The sequence below is a fragment of the Stegodyphus dumicola genome, chromosome X1 (genome assembly GCF_044657685.1).
Source record: "Stegodyphus dumicola isolate Sdum_Otavi_A_Nest chromosome X1, ASM4465768v1".
Classification (NCBI taxonomy): domain Eukaryota; kingdom Metazoa; phylum Arthropoda; class Arachnida; order Araneae; family Eresidae; genus Stegodyphus; species Stegodyphus dumicola.
The window spans coordinates 114,166,114-114,192,761 of NC_140780.1; the positions used below are offsets into that span (position 1 = coordinate 114,166,114).

At 33.8% G+C, this 26,648-nt stretch overlaps 1 protein-coding gene across 5 annotated transcripts in view; it reads left to right on the plus strand.

The window, feature by feature from the left end:
* Nucleotides 1–26,648, plus strand: part of LOC118198679 (uncharacterized) — a 358,828-nt gene that overhangs the window by 142,485 nt on the left and 189,695 nt on the right. For 4 of the 5 annotated variants that reach the window (XM_035370443.2, XM_035370419.2, XM_035370428.2 and 1 more), the window contains one exon: nt 9,693–9,743. In XM_035370443.2, coding sequence (XP_035226334.2) covers nt 9,693–9,743 — 51 coding nt within the window. The remainder of the gene's footprint in view (nt 1–9,692; nt 9,744–26,648) is intronic. The other variant, XM_035370436.2, reaches the window with a different exon arrangement.

Below are 26,648 nucleotides of genomic sequence, written 5' to 3' on the forward strand. Positions count from 1 at the left end.
AAACATACCTAAGTGATAATAGAAAGGAACAATGAATAAATGCTGGGCTGGTCTCTTTATATACGGATAGTAATAGTTTTTTCTAATTTAAAACCTTTCACTGAATTTCAGGTTAGGTGGCGTTCATTCATGCAAAGTGGAATCGCAGTCGTTTTCATTGTTTTTGCCTTTTTTTAAGGGAAAATGATTGCTTTTTAAGTACGGGGAAAAGGCTGAATTTCCTTTTCCATTAAAAAGAAAAACCACCTTCAGATGTTTCCCGCGAAATCCGTCACTGGTTCGGAACCTTTATTATTAGCCTCATTCCACTAACTTTTCCTCATAATGCATAGCCGCCCGATCACGTGCTTGACAGATTTCAACTCAGCGTAACAATCTCGGACTAGCATTAGATTTGAAATGCATTAAAGCAGTACGAAACGCCTTGCATGTTATTTTCTTCGAACTTCCTGTGTTCAGTGATCGTATAGACCCGTTTTTAATTGCTCAGTAGTTACTTTATTATTATCTCCTTGAGTTACTTAGTTTCCTCCTCCTAGTTATTTATTATATTTCTGATTTTTAACATGAACATAGTTCATGGTTAACAAGTACTGGAGTACCTTAAATAAATTAATTTTGTAAGTCATAGTTTCCCCCCCCCCCAGTCAGTGGCGTACTACAGCTTTTGCCGGCCGGGGTGGCCCATTTGTTCAGTCTACTTCAGAAAACCAAATCTAAAGTCCTGTGTTAATTTTTAAAATAAACTTTTAATTTCAACATTTTAAAATGTTTAATAAAGAAGCTTTACTTTCCTTGTTTTTCTGTTAGCAAAATCGTGGATGACATTGTTTGTTTCATTACTCCACTTGCTCTTCTCTGACGGTAGAGTATTTTTCGAATTTCTCTATCCATTTTGTTGACGTATAGTAAGTGCGCAGCTGCGTCATTTTTCTAGGCCTGTGTTGCAATACCTTGGAAGTGTTTTGGATTGTCTGAATACCTTAAAAGTTATTTATAAATTTCATTAAATAGTAACGGATCCTTTTCAATGAAATAATTTCACGGTTTTTTTCCTTAAGAAATATTTTCAGTAATGAAATAGTTTCGCCAATGATAATTTTTCAAGCAGTTTATCTGTATGTTTATACATTGCTAATCTTTGTGATGTAAAAATGGCACTAAGCCATGTTCAAGCCTTCTGTCTTGGGAGGGTATCAGTATTCTTTGTTTTGAAACATTGCTGAGGATTTTTTCCCGGCTTTTATAATTGTTTAGACTAAAATTCATATTATTGTTAAAAATAAAACTTCCATAGCATTTCTCAGTATGAAGAAAAGCTGACCGCAATGAAAAGGCCATCGTATATATTTTTAGCGTATGTTAATCTTGGGTGAAAGACGTGCTGTCTTATTCCATCCGTTTGCAAGTTTACTGATATTTATGCATTTAAGTCGAAACATTCATCTTACTTTCCAGTGTTTTAAGAATCTGATTTTACCTGCTGATGGAAGGATTGATATCGAAGTGCTTTGATATTCATCTAAGAATACTGGTCTAGATCTCTGTCCTGTTTAGGCAGACATAAACAAAACATACTTGCGAATACAACAGAAGTTAATGGAGACTGGATCGTATTTACGTTACACTGGAAGAAAATAACGGCAACCTATGAAGCCAGCCTGTTTTTCGCTGAAACTTGGGACCCAGTGATACATGGAATTAGCTACTCGGCCTAAAGTGAAGGAATATGAAGAATATGCTTTTCATTTTCTGCTTAATATTGCTCTCATTTCGTGATCATTTACTTCAGAGCTCATTTTTTATTTCTTTGTAATCGCATATATAGGGATCAAGAGCTAATGAGAATCAACTTCATCGCCTCTCCCCCCCATTCCAGCATCTTCAATTTTTGTAAAATTAGGCATAAAATTAGTTTCAGGTTCGTGTAGAGTTTGAGCTAAACTCTCTTTTTCGGGGGCGGTTTGGTGATATGTTTATATCCAAGAGAAAGAGGAGGGGAATTGTAAAACTGCGAGTATGCTTCTTAGAATAGCAATAATTGCCAGGTCGCTTGAGTGACAATGCTTTGGTAGTGTAACATAAATTAATTCCTCAAAGTTGGAAGAGCGTTTCTAAAATCAAAAGAATGTAGACTGGATTACAGATTCTGCAAATAAAGTATTTCTACTACGTGATGTCCTTTCTTTGGGATTATAGCTTGGTTACAGCATATAGTGTTAATTTTTTAAAGTAGATTATTGTTTCTAACTAAGAGTTATATGTTAATTTTAGGAAAGGACAAAAATTAGTAATGAGAGTGTCGTAACGGATGCTAAACCAGCAAAACTCATTCGAAAGCCTTGGTCGTTTATTGGCAGCTATTTCCATAGCACTGCTTTATTACCGAACGGTTTATTTTTGCACATTTCTTAGCATTGTGTCCTTGAGCATGCATTCAGACACCATTTTGCCTTCTAACACTATTTATTAATTCATTTCTGCTCATGAAAACGAATGGTATACGTAGCTTCCATTATCAATAATCTCTGAAAATTTCTACAGAAATGTTTGATAAAACTTAATTTTTTTCGTACTGGTTTATATCTGTGTCTTCTGTTTAATTCAAATATTTAAAAGAAATATTACTGTGTATTAGGTGTTAAACAGTCAGACAGAGAAGGTGCACTTCAGAGAGAAGATTGTTTAATTAATTTGGTAAAGTATCTGCTTAAGGCTAGTGCTTCTGTAGTGAAATGTTCAATTTTGGCATCGTAGTTTGTAGGTTAACGTTAGATTTTAATACTGGATATGCAAGCTCTTTCGTTTCTGTTAAATAAATGATTCATTGTAACAAAAATTAAGATATTTTCACGTCAGTATTTCATAGCTTGTCACTTGCAGCTGCTGTAATACAAATATTTTAATGACAGTACGGCCATTTTATTCTCTTTTGACTAAATGCAATATGTTTTAACTGCAGCTGGAAACTAAATATAATAGCATTCGCTTCTACTGCCCTGTAATACATTTGTTTAGCGCCTAATAAGCACCCCATTTGGAGTATTAAAAAGTTGTTTCAAAGTTCCGGGGAGTCCAAATATACGTCAATTTTAATTGGCTACCGCTGTTTAGAAAATTGCAGTACTTTGAATGAACTTTTTTATGCCCCTAGATTTGCCTCTACCAACAAGTGACAGAGCCATATGTTTCGATTGGATTCTGATGATAATCTTGATGGAGCAGTGATTACGTTAAACATTTAAATAATACATATATGCAATATACAATCTTTCGCAATAATTGACTCGTAAATGAGGCTATGTAAAGTTGACCAAAGAGCCATTTTGAAGTATTTAAACTCTTAATTCCATGCTAAATATTCAATCTTAAATAGCGCAATAGCGGGTCAATCTTAAAATCAATCTTAAAATAGCTGGTTTGGGCTCTTTTTATTTCCTGTTAGATTTATTAATCATTTTGCATTATCAAAGCTTCTTGCTATAATCCGATCATCTTTTGATCGGACGAAATTTTTCGCAATCACTGCCCTTGAGGGAAGACTGAGTTTTCCAAAAATTGTGATTATTTATAATAACTTTAAGAGGATTTATTAAGAAATAAATCCTTCTTAAAATACGCATAACAAAAATTATATAAAAGTCGAGGGAGAGTATTGATATGTTTTACATTAGAGAAGCATCATCAATGTTACGTTAAAGGTAAAGATTAAAAGCTCTTACATAATTTTTCATAAAAAATAAAAATTTTACATGTTCCCGCATTCCCCAATGATAGGCTAGATGTGGGCAATTAAATGGTTCTGGAGCCAGATTGTAGTGTTATGACTGAGAATTGAAGTACGTATGGCACATTCAGAATGCAAAGCACTATTTGGAAAACGTTTTCGATTAAAAATTGGTCACGTAATAATCGCACAATTCAAATATAAAAAAAAAATAAGAAGACAAATAAAGAATCCCGCAATAAAGATGCCCTTATAATAAAATGTTATGAGACGAATGGCCTTGCGCTTGAGTTACGGGAGTTTGAGTACTGGGACTAATGGCTCTGATACATTATCAGGTTCAATGTTTCTTCTAACCTTCTTCGGAAACATACAATGACCTGACTAGAACAGAGAGCTTACTAAAGCTATGTTCACTAATTGTAGTAAGTAGACAGGATACAGACGAAGGGTATACAAAACCCTTTATTTTTTTCTTTATATACAATGACTTCCGTACTTCGGAATACAATGACCCTCCACTCGGGGTCTAACTTAAAAGATATCAAAATAAAACTAAACTCTAATTTAACTTTAGAATAAGATTGGCCTTATAATAACACGAAGCGTATGTAGCACAGAGACTGTGAACACTACAATACGTTTAATTTATCAAGAGGATTAAAACCTCTAGCCTGGAAGGCAAAGTAGCAACTGCGTAACTTCTAAGGTAAGCGGCCTGCTTCGAACTCACGGCTTCCTCTCTCCTGCTTGGCAAAAAGGCCACACTTAAATACTTGGCGTTCGCCAGACAACTTTGCATAAACTCCTTCACGCTTATAATTCTGGCCGGAAGTAGAAAATAAGAAGTGATAGTAAAGATTTAAAATAAAATAAACGTTAGTAAAACTTAAGATCCTTACAACATAATCGAAGAGAATTTTCAACATTTCTGCCAATCATCCTTGCTCCCGTTTGTGGCCTGTGCTTCGCCATCGAAAACAACTGCTGACACGCGTACTCTCTGCCAAGGAGAGAAATTATTTGTTTGTGCATAAATTTGTATATATTTCTCCAGTGAAATGTAATTTATAAAAATATGTCAAAAAACTTTTTTTTTATTATTAAATATTTCTGGAGTACTGAGTTCCGCTCGGTAAGTAGCATTCGGAGCTTTAGTTTTCAACATATTCTGATTTTTAACGGATTTCTTATATTTTCCCATCATAAATAACCGTTACTTATTATGTCAATTATATATCAAACAGTATTTTGATGTTTTTTATGCTCTCTTTAATTCTAACATATATGTTATGTATTTGGTTTAAGGAAGCATTTATTTTTCGTAATCTTAGCTATTTTACTTAATTTTATACATAATTTCTATCACATATTTAACAATAGCTTCCTTACATTGCCCAATATTTTTTAAATTAAGCAATTTAAGTCTGTGGTTGTTAATTATTTTTATTGCAGTTATCATTTTTTCCTCTGTCGCAGATATTTCAGTGGCTTTCACAATCATCTACTGCAAGAGATTTTTCGTTTTATTATTTTAATTTGTTATTTAGAAAAATATCGATTATTTTCGGAACCATTTGCCACAGAATTAAATTTTGTCTCTTTGAAACTCTTGAGTGAAATACTCTTTCTTATAAAACATAAAATTTTCTTGACATAAAGCTGTTAAAATCCCACTGATCCGTTGGTAAACAGAAACGAAAAGCAGCAGGATATCTACTAATCATCTTAACCAGCATCCTAAAACAACTCACCTCCACTTGTGACATCATGGACGGCATTGCACCTGTGACGTCACTGATGACGTATCTGGCCATTACTGTTGATACTTCGCTAAGAATGCAAACAAAATATTTTTAATCTAATCATAAATATTTGTTCCAAATCTAATCATAAATATTTGTTGTTTCTCTACGAATTTACAGTTTCATTGGAAAACTTCTCTTTGAAATTCTTGTATCATTTTCATGTAGTAAATCCTTAGACTTTTAATGTGCAACATTATCTTAATACTATAATCTCTCAACGGCAGCAATGGATTTGCCATCTTAAGAGATGGAGAGGCTTGTTTATATGCAGATTACCGGTTAAGATAATGTGACTATTTTATGGAATTGCGTTCCTGGATATATATTTTCCTTCCTTCATTTCCCTTTCGTCCAGTTTACTTTCCTATTACCTTTACTAAGGAGTTTGAATTTCTGGTCTGTTACGAATATATTGGAATTTTTGTTTTACTGCTGATTGCTATTTTTGATTTAAAACCAGTTATGTACCATCGAATATATATGAACTTTAAAAACAAATATTTTTAACCCCTTTTTACTAGGCAACACCAGAAACTTCTCAGAATGATTTCTATTAGAAAAATAATGCAATGTAATGGAGATTGATTTAAATTATATTTCATTCAAAATGGTCATGTTCAGCATCTAAACACGTTTCGCAACGTACTTTAAGCTGTTGGTAGAAATCCCGAAACTCGTCCTTTAAAATTGCTTGTTGTAGTGATGGCGACAGTCCTCTGAATAGCTGTGGTGTGAATTTGGATTTCAAGTGAGGAAGGATGCAAAAAATTCGACAGAAGACAATTTAAGTGCGTACACGAATGCGAAGAGAAGATCAAATGCCCGGATGATATTTCTGTCCCGGAAACCAACTGCACGAGAAAGGTTTTTCTGTTGGGGGTATTTTGATTTGTAAGGGTTTAGACACAATCAAAAATAGACATCTAACAAGACCTTTTAAAGAGATTCAGTCGTTACTGGAAATAATGCATTTAAATCCTTTAATTCTAGATAAACAGCATAACAGAAAGGTCTTAATCCCATATAATCGTATGCTCATAAATTTTCACGTAATAATAACACTTAGTTTGCGCATGGATACGTAGAATATAAGGCGAATTTTCAAATAAATCCTTAATTTTTATATACGGAGAAGTCTCGTATTAAATAATTTATGTACTACAGAATCCGAGGCTGCAGATCTCTTCCAATTAAACATTGTTTTTTTTTTTTTTTTTTTCCTGATAATCTTTACAAAATGGTCTTGAATAACTTTTCAATTTACTTATTTTTTATATCTACGTGGTAGTTATGAAAAACCTTTTTAAAGTTATCTCCCAATAAATGATGCCTTGTATCCATGCGAAGTACTAATAATACAAAAGAGATCCCTCGTGATAATTTAAACTATCGTATAATTTATCATGATATCGTTTTCCTTTTCACAAAGGATTTCATGATATTTAATTTCTATGGTGTTTTATGGTTTTCTTCTTGACTTTCGTTATATGTTACTTAGTTATTTACTTTCCTAGAAATATATATTCTTAAGTTTTCTAAGTAAAGTAATAGTCTTAAGTTTTCTAAACTATTTATAAGTTTCCTTCCGTAAAATTTTAGATGAGTCCAATCCATTAAAGGTTTTTTTGTTGGCTTTTATCGATAGTAAAGACTCGTATAACAGTAACGGTGGAAAAAAAAAACAGCATGGAATCCTTGACGTTGAAAATCAGCCATTTGCAGTATTTTAAATCAGCTTGTTTAATTTTTTCTTACTTTAAGAGCAATATTATTAGTTCCGTACCAGTAAAATGTTGATTAATTGCAGAAACATGCTTCAGAGCCAACGGAACTGATAAAAATCGATAGCTAACCCGTGGCTATTTGTTATCAGCTGCAATATTGCTAATGTCATCCTGCATTTGTCTGAATACAGAAAAATAGAAATACATTATGGCGATAGATTTTTTTTTCATTTGTTTTAGTTCTGATCTAAGCTAATAAAACAGGCTGTAGTGGTTGTTAACGTTGAAAGATAAGAATCGAAACAAACTCACTGGGGAAAGAAAAAAACAGAAACCTCATCGTTTATAAACGATGAAGCTATGTAAATATACAGCACATTCCAATATGTATTTCAATAATAAAAGTATTCTGCAGAATATTTTTGCTTTTTGAAAGAGAAAGTTTTGTTTCCTTGTAAAGCATAGTAGTATTTCTACAAATTCTGCTTGCATCTAAAGTTAAATTTTGCCCAATTTCGAATACGTAAATAAACTTTGTCTGCAGATATATGATTATGCATATTTTTGTTTTCAGTGTTATAGGTATTTATTATTATTGCTCTTTCTTCGGCTACCAAAAATAGTTAACACATTATTCAAAATGACCTTGCTCTTTGCCGTTCGGATAAACGACATTCTATTGTGTATTTCATTATCTCCTATCAAAATGTAGTATTTCTCAAACTTATAGCGTCGGGATCCACATTCGTATGACAGCTCTTCTCATGAAAAGGAGGGGCTCACCATCGGGTCGAGCGGTGAAGTCGAAGAACGCTGATAAGTCAATTCGAGCTCGCAATTCCGGAGGATAGACTCGCTGCATGGACGCCGTCGTAGCTTTCACCATGCCCAATGTACATACGAGCCAATTTTCTTCAGAAAGTCTTCCGCGAAGGCATTCCCTCTACTTAGACAGATAGCCCTCATGTGCTTTGCCATAATCTAAGCTTTTGTAAAGAAGATACCAGAAAGAAAATAATATTATAATTGACTGAAAATTAATAAATACATATAATTATTAAAAGCTGAGTGATAATTTAATAGTTACATATTTATTAATTATAAGTGTTTAAATAATAATAAAATAAAAATCTGTTTTTGCGTAAAGATATCAGTCTTCTGAAGAAGCTCATACAAACATTATGCGTGTTTTGTAAAATGTTTTCTGTTTCAAATGCTTTCCACCAAAGAATTTATAATTGCTGCCTGTTCAAAATCTAATTCAAATTGATTACACAGAAGTAGGCTTTTGTTAAATTTGTGCTAGCGAGAAATTAATAAAAATAAGGAAACCGAATTGCAAATTGCTTTATCTCACGAGAATTTTTATTACATTCTCTACACTTATAAATGCAAGGATTATAATTCGATATGATTTATGCGCTTGAAACATGAAAATTTGCTCTGATTCACAATTCTTTAAAATGCTAAAAAATTTTCTTATAAGTCTAACTACACTTTCTGCTGTGTTCGAGTATAGAATTAAGGCCGGATCTTAAATTCTTTTAATAACGACAGTGTTAATTACTTTTAACCTATGACTTATTACCTAATTTAAACATTACTTTTATTGTGTATAGGTCAGCTGCAATATTACCTTATTATAACCTTGAACACTATTCTGTCAGTCTCCTGTGTAACGCAGCGGCCAAGTGGTAAAGTCGCTGAACACTGGTAGTTCGGTCCGATGTACGAATCCCTCGAACGGGTTATTTGCATCGGTGTTTTCGTAGTTTTCCTCTTGTATAACGTGTATACGAGCCAGTTTCCCTCAGAAAGGCCTCCACGAAGTCATCCCTTCCCTTAGGCAGATAGCACCAAATCAAACCTGTTTAACGTAATATCATTGTATCCCTGTGTTATAAAAACTCACTATACATATTTTCCTTCACAGCATTCCCTCGTAATAACTTTTATGTTTTAATATCATTACATCGCACTCTAAATAGAGGTAATTAATGTCTCTGATGAAGCAACTTTATCATTTGGTTGAAAGCAATGTTTCAGCTTTTAAAATTTGCAAAATATCGCTGCAAAACTTTCGATAATAGAAATATTGAGATTAAAAAAAAAATCTTGGTATTGTAAAATATGGGATATGCTAAACATACATGAGGGGGAGGGGTGTCATAACATTTCTTATTAATGATGCTTCGCCATAATCTCGGGAAAACTTTTAAGTGATCGGTTGTTGTTCTGTACTTCGGAACATTATTTTATTTCAGAAATATTTCTGTTTCTTTTTGTAATGTTTAATTGGTCTCTAGATAAGAATTTTTTATCATTGGTGTTGAAGTCGCCTCATGTATTTTTAAAATAATTCGCAGATAAAAAAAGTATTTTTTGTATTCAAAATTGCTGCATGCTTAAAATATTTTATTCTTTTCATTTTAGCAGCCTGATAACAATGAAGAGAGTCCCATTGAGCTGGAAACCATCCTTAGAGTGAGTTTTTTTTTTTTTTTTCTTCTACTTAAACTAGATCTTATAATTTAAAGACTTGATTTACTGTCACTCTATAATTTAAGTTTCTGTTTTAAGAGGTAATCAGGAACTACAGATTTTAGTAAGCTTAAAAACCAAATTGATTTATGATTTAAAATCTGAACTAGAGTATGTTCGTCTGGACCCACCAGCGGCCGAACGGTAAAATCGCTGAAAACCGCTAGTTTGACAACGGTTCAAATACAGGTGAACGGGCTAGCTGCGTGGAAGTTTTCATTGATTTCTCCACGTGTAACGAGAGTAAGATCGCTGTTTTCTTTAAGCATATCTTCAAACGTAGTTATCGCTCTTCAGAGCCACGTAACCTTTGCATACTAAATAATCCTAATTAAGGTTCATTTGTTTTCCTAATGATTCTTTCTGCGTTTCGTTTTCATTATATTGCAACATAGCATTTTCATCAATTATCAGTTCCTTCTGGAATGGTCATTATGCATAAAATAAGAAAAAAAAAATTTCTAAATTTAAGAGCCTTGTGGTATTGATTCAAAGAAAAATAAGGCTAATGAGTAAAATTTTAAAAATTGTTAGAAAGAGAATTTATGCATCTCGTCTTATCTTTCAGAGTATATCCGTAGTTGTATTATTGAAATTTGGGCAGAATTTGAGGCTTTATTTTAATTTTTCATTTTATTTTGTTTTATTTATTTTTTCAGGTCGTGGTGCCCTTAAAAAAAGAGGGGGGGGGGAATTGTAAAGACAAATTCTATAGAATCAATAAAGGAGAATTTCGCAAATTTAATTTCTCTGCTCGAAACAACGAATTTCTAATCACTGACAAGAGTCGATCATACATATGTTTGGGTTTCGAAGCTCTTCAGTTAACCGTATTTATTATGCATTTATTTATTTTAGGTTTCCATATACGTGTATTAAGCGCAGACAGATAGCTTTAGCATGAGTCTCCCTAATCGATTAAACAAACAAAATGTGCGTTATATTTTGTAAAAGCTCTAAACTAAAGTGCATTTAGGCATTGCCGTGATCGCTAGGATATCAGTATGTAATTGTCATTTTCTGAAATAGCAACTTTTTAACATGCTCAAAATTTACATATCGTCTTGCTGCCTTCAAGATTACATTTTTTATTTGTATGCCGCCAATCCGCGCAAGTATGAAATACAAGCTGGCCAAGATCTGATTTACAAAACTGCTAATTAAATAAAATATAACATAAAATAACTTAATAATTTAAAATTTTTCCATTTACATTTTTAAATTATTTAAACGAAAGATTGGTTTAACCTTTCTGCGTGTTTTATTTTCGTGTTTTCAGTTATAAAAAATATAAGCTTATATGTGGCTTAATAATGATCTTGCTTTTGCCCTGGGGAAGGGATAAAGAATTTTTAATGGTTTTAATTCAAATCCGAATAAATTAAAGCGCAGATATAAGACCATAATAATGGAATTAAATTGTTTATATATTTTAATATCCAAGTATAAGGCCATGCCTATGATAATTAAAAGACCATCATATTCACTTGGCTTCATGACTTTCAAATGTGATGGCTTTGCAATTGCCAAGATTGGCTATGCAAATTAGCATTAGTTACAACGTTCAAGAATATCGGTTGCTAATAAGAATGCAAGACAATCAATAGTCTAGTATCTGATTTTTGATGAAAGGTATAAAACAAGAAATTTAAAGTTTCGTTCCTACTTCTGTTCTGAATACAAATAATATATAAATTATATTCTGAATCAGTATTTTATATATTTAAAATCTAGAATAGGGAAAAAAATAAATTTAAAATTTTACATATTTTAAATGTTATGGAAAGATCTGGGGGTCCTTCTTAAAGTGGGAACACGAGGCATATACCTTGTTTGCCTTTGGGTGAATCAGGCCATGAAGGTGGTGGTGTCTCAGTGAAATACATCTGGAATAAACTTTCTCTACTTAGAAATCGATTTTCGCGATGTTCAAAGCTGTACTCTAAAATTTGACTTCGGGTGCTTCTCTTCTAAGACTTTCTAAAACCACTTAAAGCATCTGTGATAAGTGAAGTCAACAGAAATTGGTTGATGCCGCCTTTTATGAGAGGGGGGATGATTTGGCAGTGTATTTAGCTAATGACTGTCTATGTGCGACCCATTGGCAGCAAGCGACGCCCCGATTTCTTGCCTGTGGTTAATCAGAGCGTATCGCATCCTTTTCGCTAAGCATGGCGTCTCAGGAAAAATTACGTCTCGGACTGTTGCTTACCAATCGCTTAAAGAAAACTTACGATTCCTGTTTTCCTTCTCTAGCCCACACCTCTCTGGAGTTTTTATTTTTAAACTTCTTATCTAGGGCACACCAGGTTCCGATCGTTACATTTTGTCGATTACCTTCTCTCTCTAAACATTTCTTTTTATTCAAGTTCAAGTTGTAGTCTTTGAACATTAGATGGACCCTTTTTAGTGTCTTAAAATGCTGATTCTTCATGAACTGTGATGTTATCCATTAAGCTTCTTTCGGAAAAGTATCGCTTTAAAGCAAGATTAATTTTAATTTGTTTATGCATACAAACGCAGTTCCTGAATCAGTATATTTGTGCATTTCAGAGATAGCAGAGCATCCTGTTATATTTTCCGATTTCATTTCTATACTACAACGTATATTTACACACATTTTATAGGAAAATTTCAAGATATTGGAAATGAAGGATAATAATTTCACCATGTATGTTCGCGACGGGCAGTCATTAAGATTACTGAGAGATAGAAAATACAAGAGATCCATACCTTATTCTTCTTTTGTCTTTCTTGTTCTCTTCCTCACTCCATCTTGTTACATTTGAAGATTTTTCACATACGAGTCAATTAGCACGTGAATGCTTAAGGTAGTTTAGTTCAATGCTAGAGCGTTTTGTAATTCATGGATTACAAACATTGCACTGTCTTCATGAATTTTATTTTTCCCTTCTCATTTTACCTTTTATAGTTATTGCAAGTACAGTTAAATTGGCCAATGACCAGTGCCCGCTAAATCAAAGCTGTAGTTTCCTGATATCTGCTTTTACAGCCCAGATGTTGCTTTCATCATATACCCCATATGCGTGTATTAGTTTATCTTAAATCAAAAGCATCCCACCTTAGATAAATAGCCATTAAACATTTTACTGTAATTAACCTGTCAACAGCAAACAGTTTTAGTTTATTTATTGAATAATAGTAAGTTGCAGGAACTAACTGCTAAGGCTGTCAGAATGTTAATTATACACCATTTTTAAGCTGACGCTAAAAATGGAATTTTTTCAAGTTCATATTTTGATGTTTACACAGGAATATGAGAATATATTGAGGTGCTGCGTAATGCTTCCATCGTGTTACCTCCTGCCTAGAGTTCTTTAATTTAATGACAAGCCGGTGAAATAAGGAAAACAACTGTTCCACTTTCACCGAGGAGGTAGTGAGATTTTCCGCTTCGTCATTTTTATAGACGAAAATAGAGCAAGACGGAGATTGCTTTTTAAGCGTTTTTACTGTATGTAGTGTAAGAAGTACTGGAAACATTATCACGGTTTAGATTGATTTAATATGTACAGTTTTTAAATATTTAAGCAATGGAAGTTTAAAATTCGTTTCTTACCCGATTCTAGGTTATTCATTGCTTTTCACTGTTTTCACCAGTGGTTTGATTGGTTGGCTAGTTAATTAGAACTTTTGTTTGCTTTTGGAGAGGAATACCTTTGCCGAGAACATGCGGAAAGGAATTGATTCGCATTTACGCTTTTGAGAAACGAAGCGTAAACATAGCTGCCAGAAATTTTGTTTCAACCTTTGATATTAACAATTGCGTGTGTTATGATAGGGTCTAAATAACTTAAGCATACTCCTTTTAGAATTAGTTCGATTGTTAATCTAGCTTAAATAAAGAAATATTTTGTCATTTTTTATGCACAAAGTAAGATCTGAAAGCATGCGTTTGGATGAAATTGTTACAGAAATGAAACTTAAATGAGTAGTAAAATGAAATTGGAGTGAACAGTGGCCCAACCTTTTTTTACTCCATGTATTTCGCCATTGCTATTTGGTCATTCTGCTTTCCAAAACGCAAAAAATACATATGCATTTATTTAAATTTAGGTTACTTTTTACTGTGTTTTATGAATTAACCAAGAAAAAGTACAGAACATATTGATATGTACTAAAACTTGAATAAAAGTAGTTTTCTTTTTGTATTCATATATTAAAACTAAATATTTGATTGGTAAATAAAAAGCTGACATCATCCCCCTTGAAACTATGAAATCCCCTCGGGGGGGGGGGAAATACTCCTGGCTTAAGAACACCTGTATTAGAAGATGCTAAGCCAAAATCAAAGTCCCTTGCCTTTCCTTAATCTAAGTTTCCTAACCCATTTCCTTTCTGACGTGGAGCTGAAACATCAAAACACGTGGGGGGGGGGGAAGTTTTATGAATTTCGGATTATTTTGATTACTTTCGTCAAGGACGAGTTGTAGTTGGGAATCGTGCAGTATTTATTAATTTTAAGCTTGGGCATATATTTTAAAACTCATTCTGGACTAATTACTTATCGACTTAATTAAATGAGTGCTCGATATCCTACTAATTAAAGAATGTTGCATATAATCAATTTCCTCTAGATCTTAAGGCGTTAACGACTTTGTAGACTGTGTTGTTAACATCTTTAGACTGTGCTGTCATCACCATAATTGATTTTTACGGAAATGGATGATAGCCTCATCTTATGCAGTGTCTCACTTAAAAGTCAGGCATTGATATCATAATTTTTGACAGAAATGGTGATAAGAATTTTACTGTATAAATGAAGGATGTCAGACCCATCTGGTTTAGATTGGATCATTTAGTCAAGGGAAAGCTGACAAGGGCTACATGCTTAATAGCCTTTCAATCGGGGAGAAAGGGTTCCGAGCATATCGTACTGCGTTTATAACCCAACCAACAACGTTTCGAGATCAAACTCATTTGAGTTGCAGCCGTTTTGCACTCAATCACACGAGCTGTATGTTTCTGTATTATTAAGACGGAAGCTTCGCTTTTCCTACAATCTACTTTATTTGTTCTCTAAGCGATGTTGTTCAACTACGTTATTGACTTAATAAAACTTACCTGTTGCACAATTTGTAGCTAAAAAGCGCACAGTAAAAGTGTTAATCGCATAATCACGCACATGCAGTTTCTGTTCCTAGTGATTTTGTTTTTCTGTTTTTAAAAATTTGTATTTAGGAATGAACTGAATAGAGCGAATTTTGCACAGGAAGCTTTAACATTTTTAAGGACAAGGAATTTTTTTTTTCCTCTGATATATAAATAACTCATGGAAGTAAATCAAAAGAAAAAATATCCCCGCTAGGGCAATTTTTGAATAGTTTATATTTTCAGTATCGTCATTCATCTTTCAAAGCATCTAGCATTTTTGAGAACATGAGTAAATATTGGTGTTGAACATTATCTCTTGGTTGCCTACAAGAAGATGCCTACAAGAAAGATAAAAATCTCTTACACCGGGAATGGTCATTTTAGAGAGAGTTCTTTGTATTCGAATAAATATTAAAAATATGGCACCTGTAATAAATTTTAATCAACATTAAGAATAAAAAAATGTAAATAAAGACTTGATAAGATATATAAAATGAACCTTCTGTAAGCCCTATGGTTCCAGATGATTTTATTCTGTGGAAATAGTCATCTAATAGAGATGTTGTGTATAATAGCAGATAGTTATTCATCATATGATTTATTCATTTAGATATTTATTCATGTTCTCAGAAATACTGGTCATATTCATTAAGTGGGAGGCGATCGACACGAGAAGGTTCATTGTATTACAACAGAGTTATCATAAACTTCGAACCATTTATGTAAAATCGTTAATTTTAAATCAATTTAAACTGATATACTTGGAAATCTTGCTGATATGTATCTAAAAAGAATAATATAAACTTTCGTTACGAATTAGGTACAGTCCACCGACAGCTGAGTGGTAAACCCGCTGAACACTGCTAGTTCGGTCCGTGGCTCGTTTCCTGCGAACGGGCTAGCTGCATGGGCGTTTTCGTGGTAGTCACCATGTGGAAAGTGTATACGAGCCAGTTTCCCTTAGAAAGGCCTCCACGGAGGCATCCTTTCCCTTAGGCGGATAGCCCCTTGAGGCTTTGCCGTAATCACATTAACCAAACCATATTAGACACAGCGAACCTTCTCGTCATGTCTGCCTCCTTAAGACTTCTATTAGCAGAGGGTTTAATGCCACAGAATCCTAGTACTTTGAGACTAAGCGAACGGGCTGGTTCCAAACTTTGTTTTCATGGCTTTCCTCATGTGTAATGCAAGTACGCGCCAGTTTCTATTAGAAAGTTCTCCACGAAAGCATCCCTTCCACTAGTCAAATAGCCCTTGTTGGCTTTGCCATATTATAAATAAATAATCCTACAACACTAATAAATACGTTTAAAAATCCAAACTGAAACTTTATTCATGGCGAAATTGTAGCTTATGAGTGAACACTTAACACACTTAAATTACACTTTAGTAATGTAACAAGTTTAAAATATCTGCAACGCAGATAATGAATTAAATGTTTACTAACCAAGCTCCTAAAGAAAGCGCAATCTGTAAGTATATTAGCTTAAAAACCGCACTTTCTTCATTCAGCTAGTGGCGCTGAGTGGTTGAGACCGCTGAATACTTTTAGTTCGATCCGCTTTGGATTTGAACCTAGGTGAATGGGCTGGCTGCATGGTTGGTTTCGTGGGTTTTCCCGTGAGCAACGTAATTCGAGCGAGTTTTCGTAAGAAAGTCCTACATGAAGGCATTCCTTGTGTTATGCAGATAGTCCTTGTAATTTTCTTTGCCTTATTCAAATAACTTAACTTCTAAGCACAAATACTAATAAAAGCTAAAAGACGCTCACCGAACTACCTTCGAAACAAGCGGGTAGATTTCGAGAGAAGTGCTCTCTGTCACACTATTGCTCTCTGTTTTAAAATTCACCTAATTTATATTTCTGTTAGAACTGTGTTAAGAAACAGAAGTACAGGATAGACTGAACATAAAAAATGCGTTAATTAACATAGACCTTACTATTCAACAGACGAAAAAAAGTTAGTCCTTCTAATTTTTCTTTATTTATGATTCAGATACGATAGAGCCTTGATTAATCGACGTAAGCGGTAATAAACAGTGGTTAGATAATGAGAATGTCGAATATGAAGTTACTGAAAACTGGTCACTAAAGTAGGTCTGCCCAACAAAGACAATTTACGAGAAATTTGTCACCATATAAGACATTTATAATTACTGCACATAGAAATTTGTATGTAATTCTTTCTATGCGTATAGTAGGAAAGTTGACTAGAAAATGAAAAGTAATTTATAGTTAAATAGTAACTAGAAAATAAAAGCACGGACATTATGTACACAGTGGGCTGTACAAAAGTTATGCAGTAGAAAGGAAATATACTGAGAATGATCTGGTTATTTCTGATCGCTGTAATGATCATTTAGCAATGGTCTTAATTCGAACGAAATGGATAGTACGATAAAATATGTATTATTATTCAAAATAATTATGAGATGAAAAATTTGTGATATAAATTAAGTTTTCATGGCATTTTGGATTAAAAGCAATGCGGATAACTGAAGGTCGGATAATCGGGACTTCGCTGTATTTCTCGTTTATTCCATCATAATCTTTTGTTGTGCTGGAAACTAGTATGTTACCCGGGGAGTGGTAGGTGTATATGTAAACGTCTGCTTTGAGTAATAAATATAATTCTTTTTGCACGAAGGTGTCGCCTTGTGTGGTCCGCTAGTGCTTGAACACTCCTATGTTACAGTACGGTAAGCTGCTTTAAATTGCTGCCGACAATGAAGCATTATTCCATCCCCTTCTTCTGCTTATTTATTAGGATGGAATGCTCCTCGTTTTTGACTCCATAGAAAAGAGCACAGTGGAAAGAAAGATTTATTAAGCCTTTTTCTCTTTTTAGGTATTCTAGTAGAAGTAAGATATGCAAAATTCTTCTATAGTTTTTAAGTCATTATCTTAGTTGGCGCGCAAATATACTCCCCAGAGAGAAGGGAAATCTCTTCAGATTGTCTGAACATTCTATTTCTGGATAAAAATTTGTATTCTAAAATTTCAAACTGCCGTATTTTGTTATTTATTAAAAACTGAGCATTGATGCGTGTTTTTAATTGCATTCCGGCTTATAAACATTTATAACAAAATACATTTCTGATATCGCCACCCAAAATATCAGAACCACTTCATATTTAATATAGAAGAGAAGTTACCTTGGCAAAATCAGTTTTAATTCTAAATATCGGTTCAGTTACCATTTCTTATTTACAATTACTCAGTCTTATTATGGAAATTTTATAACAAATATTTTTGATTAACATTTAAAAGTATTAAACAATTCTTTCAATTTATGGTACTACTTACTCTTTCCATTTCATCTCATTGGAAAAATTTAATTTCAGCCAAAAATCTGCAAAGATAAGGAAAACAAAACATGTGCAAGTTAAGGAATGACCCCCCTCCCCCGTCAGCCAACTCGCAGCTTTCCGTCTTCAAGTTTAAGAAAGATTTGTTTTGTTCTTTATTATACAGTATATAGTCAAATATCAGACCTTCCTTTTTTTTTTTTTTTTTTTTTTTTTTTTTTTTTTTTTTTTGAGGAGGAGGAGGAGGAGCTGGAGAAGCTATGATTTTGTTCTAATAGTTGATACGCTGTTATCGGGTATTTTAATAAATGACACTGCAGAATGTGAAGGAGTTTAATTATAATTCTATATAAGGTAACCGCAGTGCTTAAATACTAAACATGCCACAGGGTAGTTTCCATATATATATGTAAGCTGCATACCTACCTTTAATTTTAGTAGCCTTATCTAATTTCAGCGATTTCAATTTAAACCTGCATCCCTGCTGTATTACTATCAGGGCTTTTGGAAAGAAGAGCTGGATGTAACTTTACATTAGAGAGGTGATGAAGAAATAAGAAGGCAGTTTTGCATGTGCACTACTTCAGCACATATACCATCTTGTAGTCTCGATCAATCAAGGCTAAATACCACGAACTTTTCCCCAAAATATGCAAACTAATGAATTTAGTATATAAGATGGATCTGTGACTGGGCAGTGATGTAACAAGAGATACGAGAGAATGTTATAATGATAGCATAGAACTGCAATATGCCGTAGAAGTATGGTATTAAGCTGTTAAACAACTGCATCTAAACATCTTGGACTTTAAGAAAAAATGCGCAGTATTTCGGTACATTGAGAAGTAAATTGGAATTGAGTATTCCTCTGTAAAAAGGAGTGAAAAATTATGTGAAGTTAGTTATAAAACTGTAGTGAGAAATTTGAAAGGAACTGCAGTACCCAAATATTTGTTAAAATTTGTTCTATGATGTTCTATGTTTCCGTTTATCGAAATGGGTATATTTTAGATTAATAATTAAGTGATTTAATAAAGCAAATGATTTCAAATTATTATACTGTTGTATGTCATTATCATATAATGTGATAAGTATAAAAATAAATTAGTAGATATTAAACAAAAAAAAGTGGAAGACTTTTAACCGACCACCTCCCGGTGGTATCGCTGGCAAACGCGAACTGCTGTTAAAAAGTCTGAAAAAATATACTAAAAATTAAAATTAATGTACGCTAGAGTATGCTAAAATAAAATTTCAGTGAGTAACTAGAGATACATGCGTAAAGAACAAATCTTTTCGAATCTTGAAGACTAATGATAAAAAGCTGTGAAGACTTAGCTAACGGGTAGGGTGTTTATATGCTTGCGCCTGTTTCGTTTTCAAATCTTTGTGTGTGGTTGGGGGGAGGATGTATTGTGAAATGAAACTTTTTTTTCCCCTTTTGACCGAAAATGAAACGGCTGAAATTGGATTTAAGCAAATTTTAGGAAAACAGGAAGAACTAGCTAGTGTTTCCAGCATATTAATGTGGTATCGCCTAAATCCCTCGTTTTCTGTGCATGTGTTTCAGTTTAGCGCAAATGCTTTCAAGCGTGCTACTTTCATTAATAAACCCGTTGAAAAGTTGTAGTTCTCCCCCTTCCCTTTTTTTTTTTTTTCTCTCCTTTCTCTTTCTCTTCTTTATTGTGTCTTGGTATTCTAGTTGTGCAGGTGTTTGGAAGATAAGAAATAACTCTGGGACATAGATAACGGAAACTCCTCTAATTAGCCAGGTAACGGACTGAATTTAGTTGCTTCAGAAAATATTCCGTTTACTCATGTAGGGTAGCAGCTGGGTGCACCTTTCCCTTCGAGCTGTATGAGCTGTATTTCGCACTAAGCAGTTTTCAAGGTCATCTCCTGGGGTGCATTTAAGCACTTCATTCCAGTTATCTTCCGCCCTCCTGGATTACATTGTTTTGTTTGTTTTCTTTTGAATGTCTAAACGAGTGGTTACCCATTCCCCCCCCCCCCCACGTAATTTACCTCTTCTGACTCATATCAGCAGAATCTCACAGCAATATGAGATTTAAAAAAAAAATTTAAAAAAAAAAAAAAAAAAACATAAAAAAAATTTTTGCTATATAAAGTATTTGAGTAGTATTGTGAAAGTACTTTTTTAAAAATTTATTTTAGAAATTAAAATAAGTATTAATGAATATAATTAATTGAGAAAAGAAATTAAACTTTTCCTTGCTAATAATAAACGAAACAAAAATATACATAAATAAGAGAATCTGAAATACGTATAAGAACAGTCAATTTCTTTCATATTCCAATTTGTATTTAATATATTTAAATATATATATATGCAATATATAAAATATGAAAGACAATCACGAACAAAATTACTAACGTAACTGGCAATACACCTTTTAATTCTTAATTTTAATTTAAATAGAACCCCTCTCAAAAGCTTTGTTCTGTGTCACTTATCTACAGTCATCTGTAATGCGAATCCTTTTGCCCAATTGCTGTTCATGATTCAAATAAATAATTTCCAAGCTGTAAATACTTCAGCTATGTTACACACATCCTCTTTCTATGCTTGCTCATGCTTAGGAAAGCCACATCGCTCACTTAGCTGTATCCTATATTATTTAAAATGTAAGCGGTGTATATAAAATTGAGGGACGCTTATAGCATCCCTAGTGTTGCACCAATCAAGGATATGCTCTAATAAATTAATAAATTACGAGTTGAACTTCTCATTCCTTCTACACAACAATTTCAAGCCGTCTGCCCTCTTCACCCCCACAACGACTGCTACGCAATTGGTTTCGTCTTTTGCGAAAACTACAACATCACCCCTCCCATATATAGGCTGTCAATATATATATGTATATATTTGGCTGTCAAATGGTAGACCAAGATCGTCTCTTTCTTACTGTCAAATCAATTACAAACTGTCGGTTGTTAAAGTGAGGCACATTGTTAAAGCCTTATTCAACAAAGTGCGGTGTACAGAAAGCAATAACGTGCAACTTTGCTTTCCCAATATTGTTACTTTTCCACACATTATGCTTTTCTCAAGCTTCAAATCTCCTCCTTTGAGCTGTTTCATATCCTATAGTTCCAACCAAACTCTCTTGCAAAACACACTGTTTATAGTATTAATTTCAGAGGGTATATATATAAAATTGAAGTAATATTCAGTAAGCTTTTCACATGCTGAGCCGAGAATTTAAATATATATATATAGGTAAGCTTTACACGTGTTCAGCATGAACAAGCTCATCATCATGCAGTACATCATTGCCAGTGGAGGTCAAACATATAAAATATTCCAATGCCCTGAAAGGAGCGGTATTGCACACTCTGAGAAACACTGCTTAGATTCTTGCCTGAGCATTTTACGCTTTTTTGAGGTTAAGCAGTTTAGATGAATGATAGCTGATAGCAAGATAAAAGTTTTGAAACTAGCTTTACATAAACCATCGAAAAATACTACGATTATACACCACAGGAAATTTAAATTAAATCATGATCTTCTTACATGTTATAAACAGATTTTAACGTGATTAATCAATCAGGACATGCTTGCGCACTGCATTGAAGAAAGTGTAGGCAAAAGAAAGCTCTCGAGGGAAGTCTGCCTGCAGCTTAGATGCCTTTTTTAATAGGCCTTTCTATTGGACTACAAACTAAATAAAACCCCGGCAGTTCCGCTTAAGTAAAGCCATGGAACATGTCTTAATTAATTTAATTTCACTTAGCTGATTCCCGAATATTGAACGGATGGCCGAATGAGATCTTGTTTTACCCATGTGCACTCTAAATATAAGCTTGAAGATATCCCTCTTCTCAGAAAGATAACCTACAAAAGCGTTGCCATAGTTCATTAACCGCAATATGTAAATCATAGCCAACCACGGTAAATAAAAGTAGCGATTACAACCGTCTCCACTTGAGAAAGTAAAGCATTTCTCATGTACATGCAAGTAACGAGAAATAAGAATAATTCAGGTAGACATTGCTCATTTCTCTGAGAATCGATCCAATCGTTGATTAAATCACGTCTGTAAAGGCTTAATCATTTCAGCAAGTGATGGAAGCAGAATGAAAATATTAATCTAATTAGTGAGCTGCATTTAATCTTTCGTCGCTGACACACATTTTTCTGCTTCTCTATTAATATAAAGTCTGGCAAGAAAACTTTTAAATTACCTAACAAAATATAAACAAATACTTTAAGTGAACCGCATTTATCTTTCTCTTAGCTGAAATAAACTCTTCGATAACTTTTTTTTAAATCAAAGATTGATATTTAAAAAATTCGTTACGCTGAAACCAAGCACATAATTTTTGTCTCTTGAGAAGAAATCATTTAGTTCTTAGGCCAGTTTTACCAGGCATAATTCTGCTAAAATTTCATTTTGCAATTTAAATCTCTTTCCTGTAGAAATTATAAATTTAATACTCCATTTCCCCCAGTAACTAATTTTTTTAAATAGGAGTAATGTTACTTATGATTAAAAGTTTTTTTTAAACAGAATGAACAGAAAATTTTTTTCAGTTAAAAAACAATAAAAATTCTAAAAGACCTTTCAAATATGCGAAGATCAGTTAAACTGCATAGCTAATTACATTAAAAATTTGTTCACAGGTTTTTGCAGCATTCAAAATTAGCCTGTTAAATTTTTCCTTTTGGCTTATAGTAAATTTTAATGGGGAAAAAATGAAATAATGTTTATAATCTTATAAAATGGGCTAAAAGATGATGAATCTCGTACTCTTTCATTGTATACAGATTGAGCTACAATAAATTTTCGCTTCTAATTTCAGGTTGCGACTAACTTAACTTTAATGAAGTAAACTTCAGTGAAAAACCTGAGTAAAAACGGAACATGTGGTACTATCTATTTGTATCTGACGCATTTCTCCTAAAATGTATTCTGTGTAAGTGACGAAGAGGTTGTTTTCACCTCGATTGTCCTCTATGGTTGAATAGCATGGCTCTGAACTATAATTTCAATACATTACATGCCCAGATGTTTTTCTGTTAGACTCATCTTCCATTACCTGCAGAGTGATTGAGAGGGGTTGAAATAAGAATAGCTGACTCCGGTCTAATAGCTTTCTGAGGAGGAGAATGGTCTAGCCGTCTACGATAGCCCCTATCCACCTCCACATACCCCGTCTTTACCATCTTCTTCCAAATAGCTCCGGAATCGATCCATATGTGTGGGACAGGTTGCCTGTGGCGCTGCGCAAACAAGACCGAAACTTGCTTTTGTTTTCTTATACGTGTCCTTCTAAATACATTTCTAGATCAAGTATGTGCGTGCTTCGTGGAATAATCATTACATATTCTATCATGGTATTGCAGACAGTTTTTTTTTTTTTTTTTAAATCCATTTGGATGTGCTTAGACAAATTATTAAACATACACCATTTACATTAGTTGGCTGGAAAAACAATATACTGCCCGTCTGAGTTCTACGGAATACTGTCTGTTTTTTCGTAGAAGTAGATTAATGTTCATTTCGATACTGTTTCTGGATTATTGTATTTGAAAAGATGCAGTGGAAAGACCTTTTGCCGAACTATATTTACTGCAATTCTGCTTAATATCACGCTTTCCAATTAACAGATCGTTTTTAATCGGCAATTATAGATTCGCAAGGCCAGCTGGCGGCCGAGTGGTGAAGTCGCTGAATACTGGTAATTCGGCCTGGGCGAACCAGCGGCACGAGTGTTTCCTAAGTTTTTTATGTTTGGTTTTCCGTGTGTAACGTGGATATTATACGGTTTCCTTTAGTAAGTCCTCCACGAAGACATCGCTTCTCTTACGCAGATAGCTGTCCCGTGCTTTGACACAACCAAGTAAACCAAACCATAGATTTACAAACTCGGTTCAGATGAATTCTTATTCGTTTAGATGATATGATAATGCCAGAGCCTGCTTACTCTTTCCATTGTCGCCAAGATTTTTTTTTTTTTTTTTGGTGGCGTGCTTTTTTTTGTTTTCGGGAATTCTTATTTGTTGTTGTATTGTTATTGTGATTAATCTCACTTGTCTTACTTAATCAAAACAAGCCCACGAATTTATTGTGGCAAGCACTGTCTTTATCGTGGCAAGCACTGTCAAGACTGCGTCTGTCTTTGGTATAGGTCTTCAGCAATCTGCAGGTGACAGGGATTGGGAGGAACTTTGCTCAATCCCCCCCCCCAAATTTTGAAGTAGAGTACTCCGGATCCGAGGGTCTTCCACTCCTCTCCCCTTACCACTAAACCACTTGAGAGAACTTTCCGGCTGGTCGTATATTTTTTCGTCCTCCTGGCCCCACAGACACTTTACATTTGTCAAAGATCCATGACTTCGGTATTCGAACTCGAGCCCCCGGTACGGCAGCCAGCGTCGCTAACCCGTCTGGGCAGCTGACTTTTATCTAACTACTGCTAACCAATTTTCTCATCCCTGAATATTTATGGATGACAATAATTATGTAAATTTATTTATTTGTAGCTTCTACTTTATCTTGCGAAAATAGTAACACTTTTAAATGTCATTATACGTTAGCGCGTTTGCCAACTGTCTGAGAACCTAAAAGAAAGGGCTAAATTACTAGTTAAAATGGAGAAGGTAATAGGTGTAAAGTTTGATACTGCGTTCTTATAACAAGCAGCAAATGAATTCAAGTTAAATGTTGATGAGTATCTTTCATAGTAAAGATAAAGTTACTTCCTTTACTGGATTATTATACATAAAAAATGATAAAACTCACCAGTGACTTCATGAAGAAGGCCGCTGAACTCTGGCAATACGATTTTGATTCAAATCCCGACGAAATGGCTGGATGCATGGTTGGTTTCGTGGTTTTTTGTGTTTGTAACATGAATGCGAATTCTCTTTCCCTAGAAAGGCATCCACAGAGGCTTCTCTTCACTTAGATAGCCTTTGCAAGTGCTGCTTTAAACAATTAACTTAAGCCAACCTAACAAAATCATAACTTCTACATAAAGCAGATCTCTAGTAAGATAACCTTATCTCTTCGTGATGCAAATGGGGATCGTGGTATTTTACCGTAATAAATGTAACGTATTTTTACAGACATGTATGATTTTTTCGTATATGTCTAACATTTCAAAGCATCCTGTTTTATCATTTTGCGTGACTGCGTGCTGAAAGAAAAGCAGGTTTGCGAAATCTTCGCTCTGTTTATGGATGGATGCTTCTATCAGTAATAACTTCCGTGGCCATATACCGAATCAAGGAAATTTTGTGGAATGGCCATCTAAATACTGTGAGCATCTTTTGAATATCTTTGCAACTACAGGATTTGAACAAAAAAATTGCTTTCTGTTAGGTTAAAAGGCGGTTGTGAAAGATTATACCATCCATTCTTTCTTTCAAAATCTCTAAATTAAATCCACTCTTTCACAGGCTGTATCAGCAAATTGTTTTTATTTTTGATCAAGGAAAAACAAACGTTATTTATCATCAGAAAATTTATTGCCTTACTTTTTATTCAGTTTACATTAACTATGATTTTTTTCTTCGCAAGATTTTATTAATGTAAAATTCCTTGCGACAAATATATATCTACGTTTAAATCGTGCATTTTTATGCGGAGTTTCATCCTCTTGTGGGTTAATAAATTGATTCGAGAAATTTACAGACATAAAAGTAGTATTCTGGTAGTAACTTTTAAAGTGTTATTTATTATGTCAAATGTTGTTGTTAGTCGCCTGAATGTACCTGCTGGCATTTGATGTAAATTATATGTTGAATTTCCTTAATTTCCTGAAAATTCTTTCCCGTTTGACTACTAGAATATAATAGAACTTAACACGCACATTAGGTGGTGAAAAGTAGAGCTTGCGCAGTGTATTTGAGAGTGAATCTGTATCCTAGTTACCAGAGAAGCTTTCAGAAATCGCACACTTAAATGGTGACACCAGATTTTCATACATCTTTTCGCTTTAAAAGCCTGGACATTTAATTCCCCCAAAACTGCATTTCGATTTAAAATATTCATATTCCACGTAGTCAGTTTTGATTTCCTAAATCTACGTTGGCCTTTCTTATAAATATTCACGTCACGGAATATGCGTTGATGCCCAAAGCACCAGAAATTTCGTCAAAATTGTTGTCATCCATACATTCTCGAGGTAAAAACCTTATTTTAAATTCAGGTACCATGCGCTATTACGAAAACTGTGTGTTTTTTAAGTGTGCTGTATTTTCATTTTTTTTAAAGATGTTCACTTTATATCCTTTTCGAATGCTCCTCGAGGTTTCTTTTATGCATTAGCATAAAAAGTAATCCTGGCTGTCTTTTGTGTCCGCATCTAGACATGTACTTTATTCACGTCCTTTGCATCTTAAAAGCGGGAAGGGGGAGGTTTTCATATTGAGAGAACAAAACAGATTGTTCC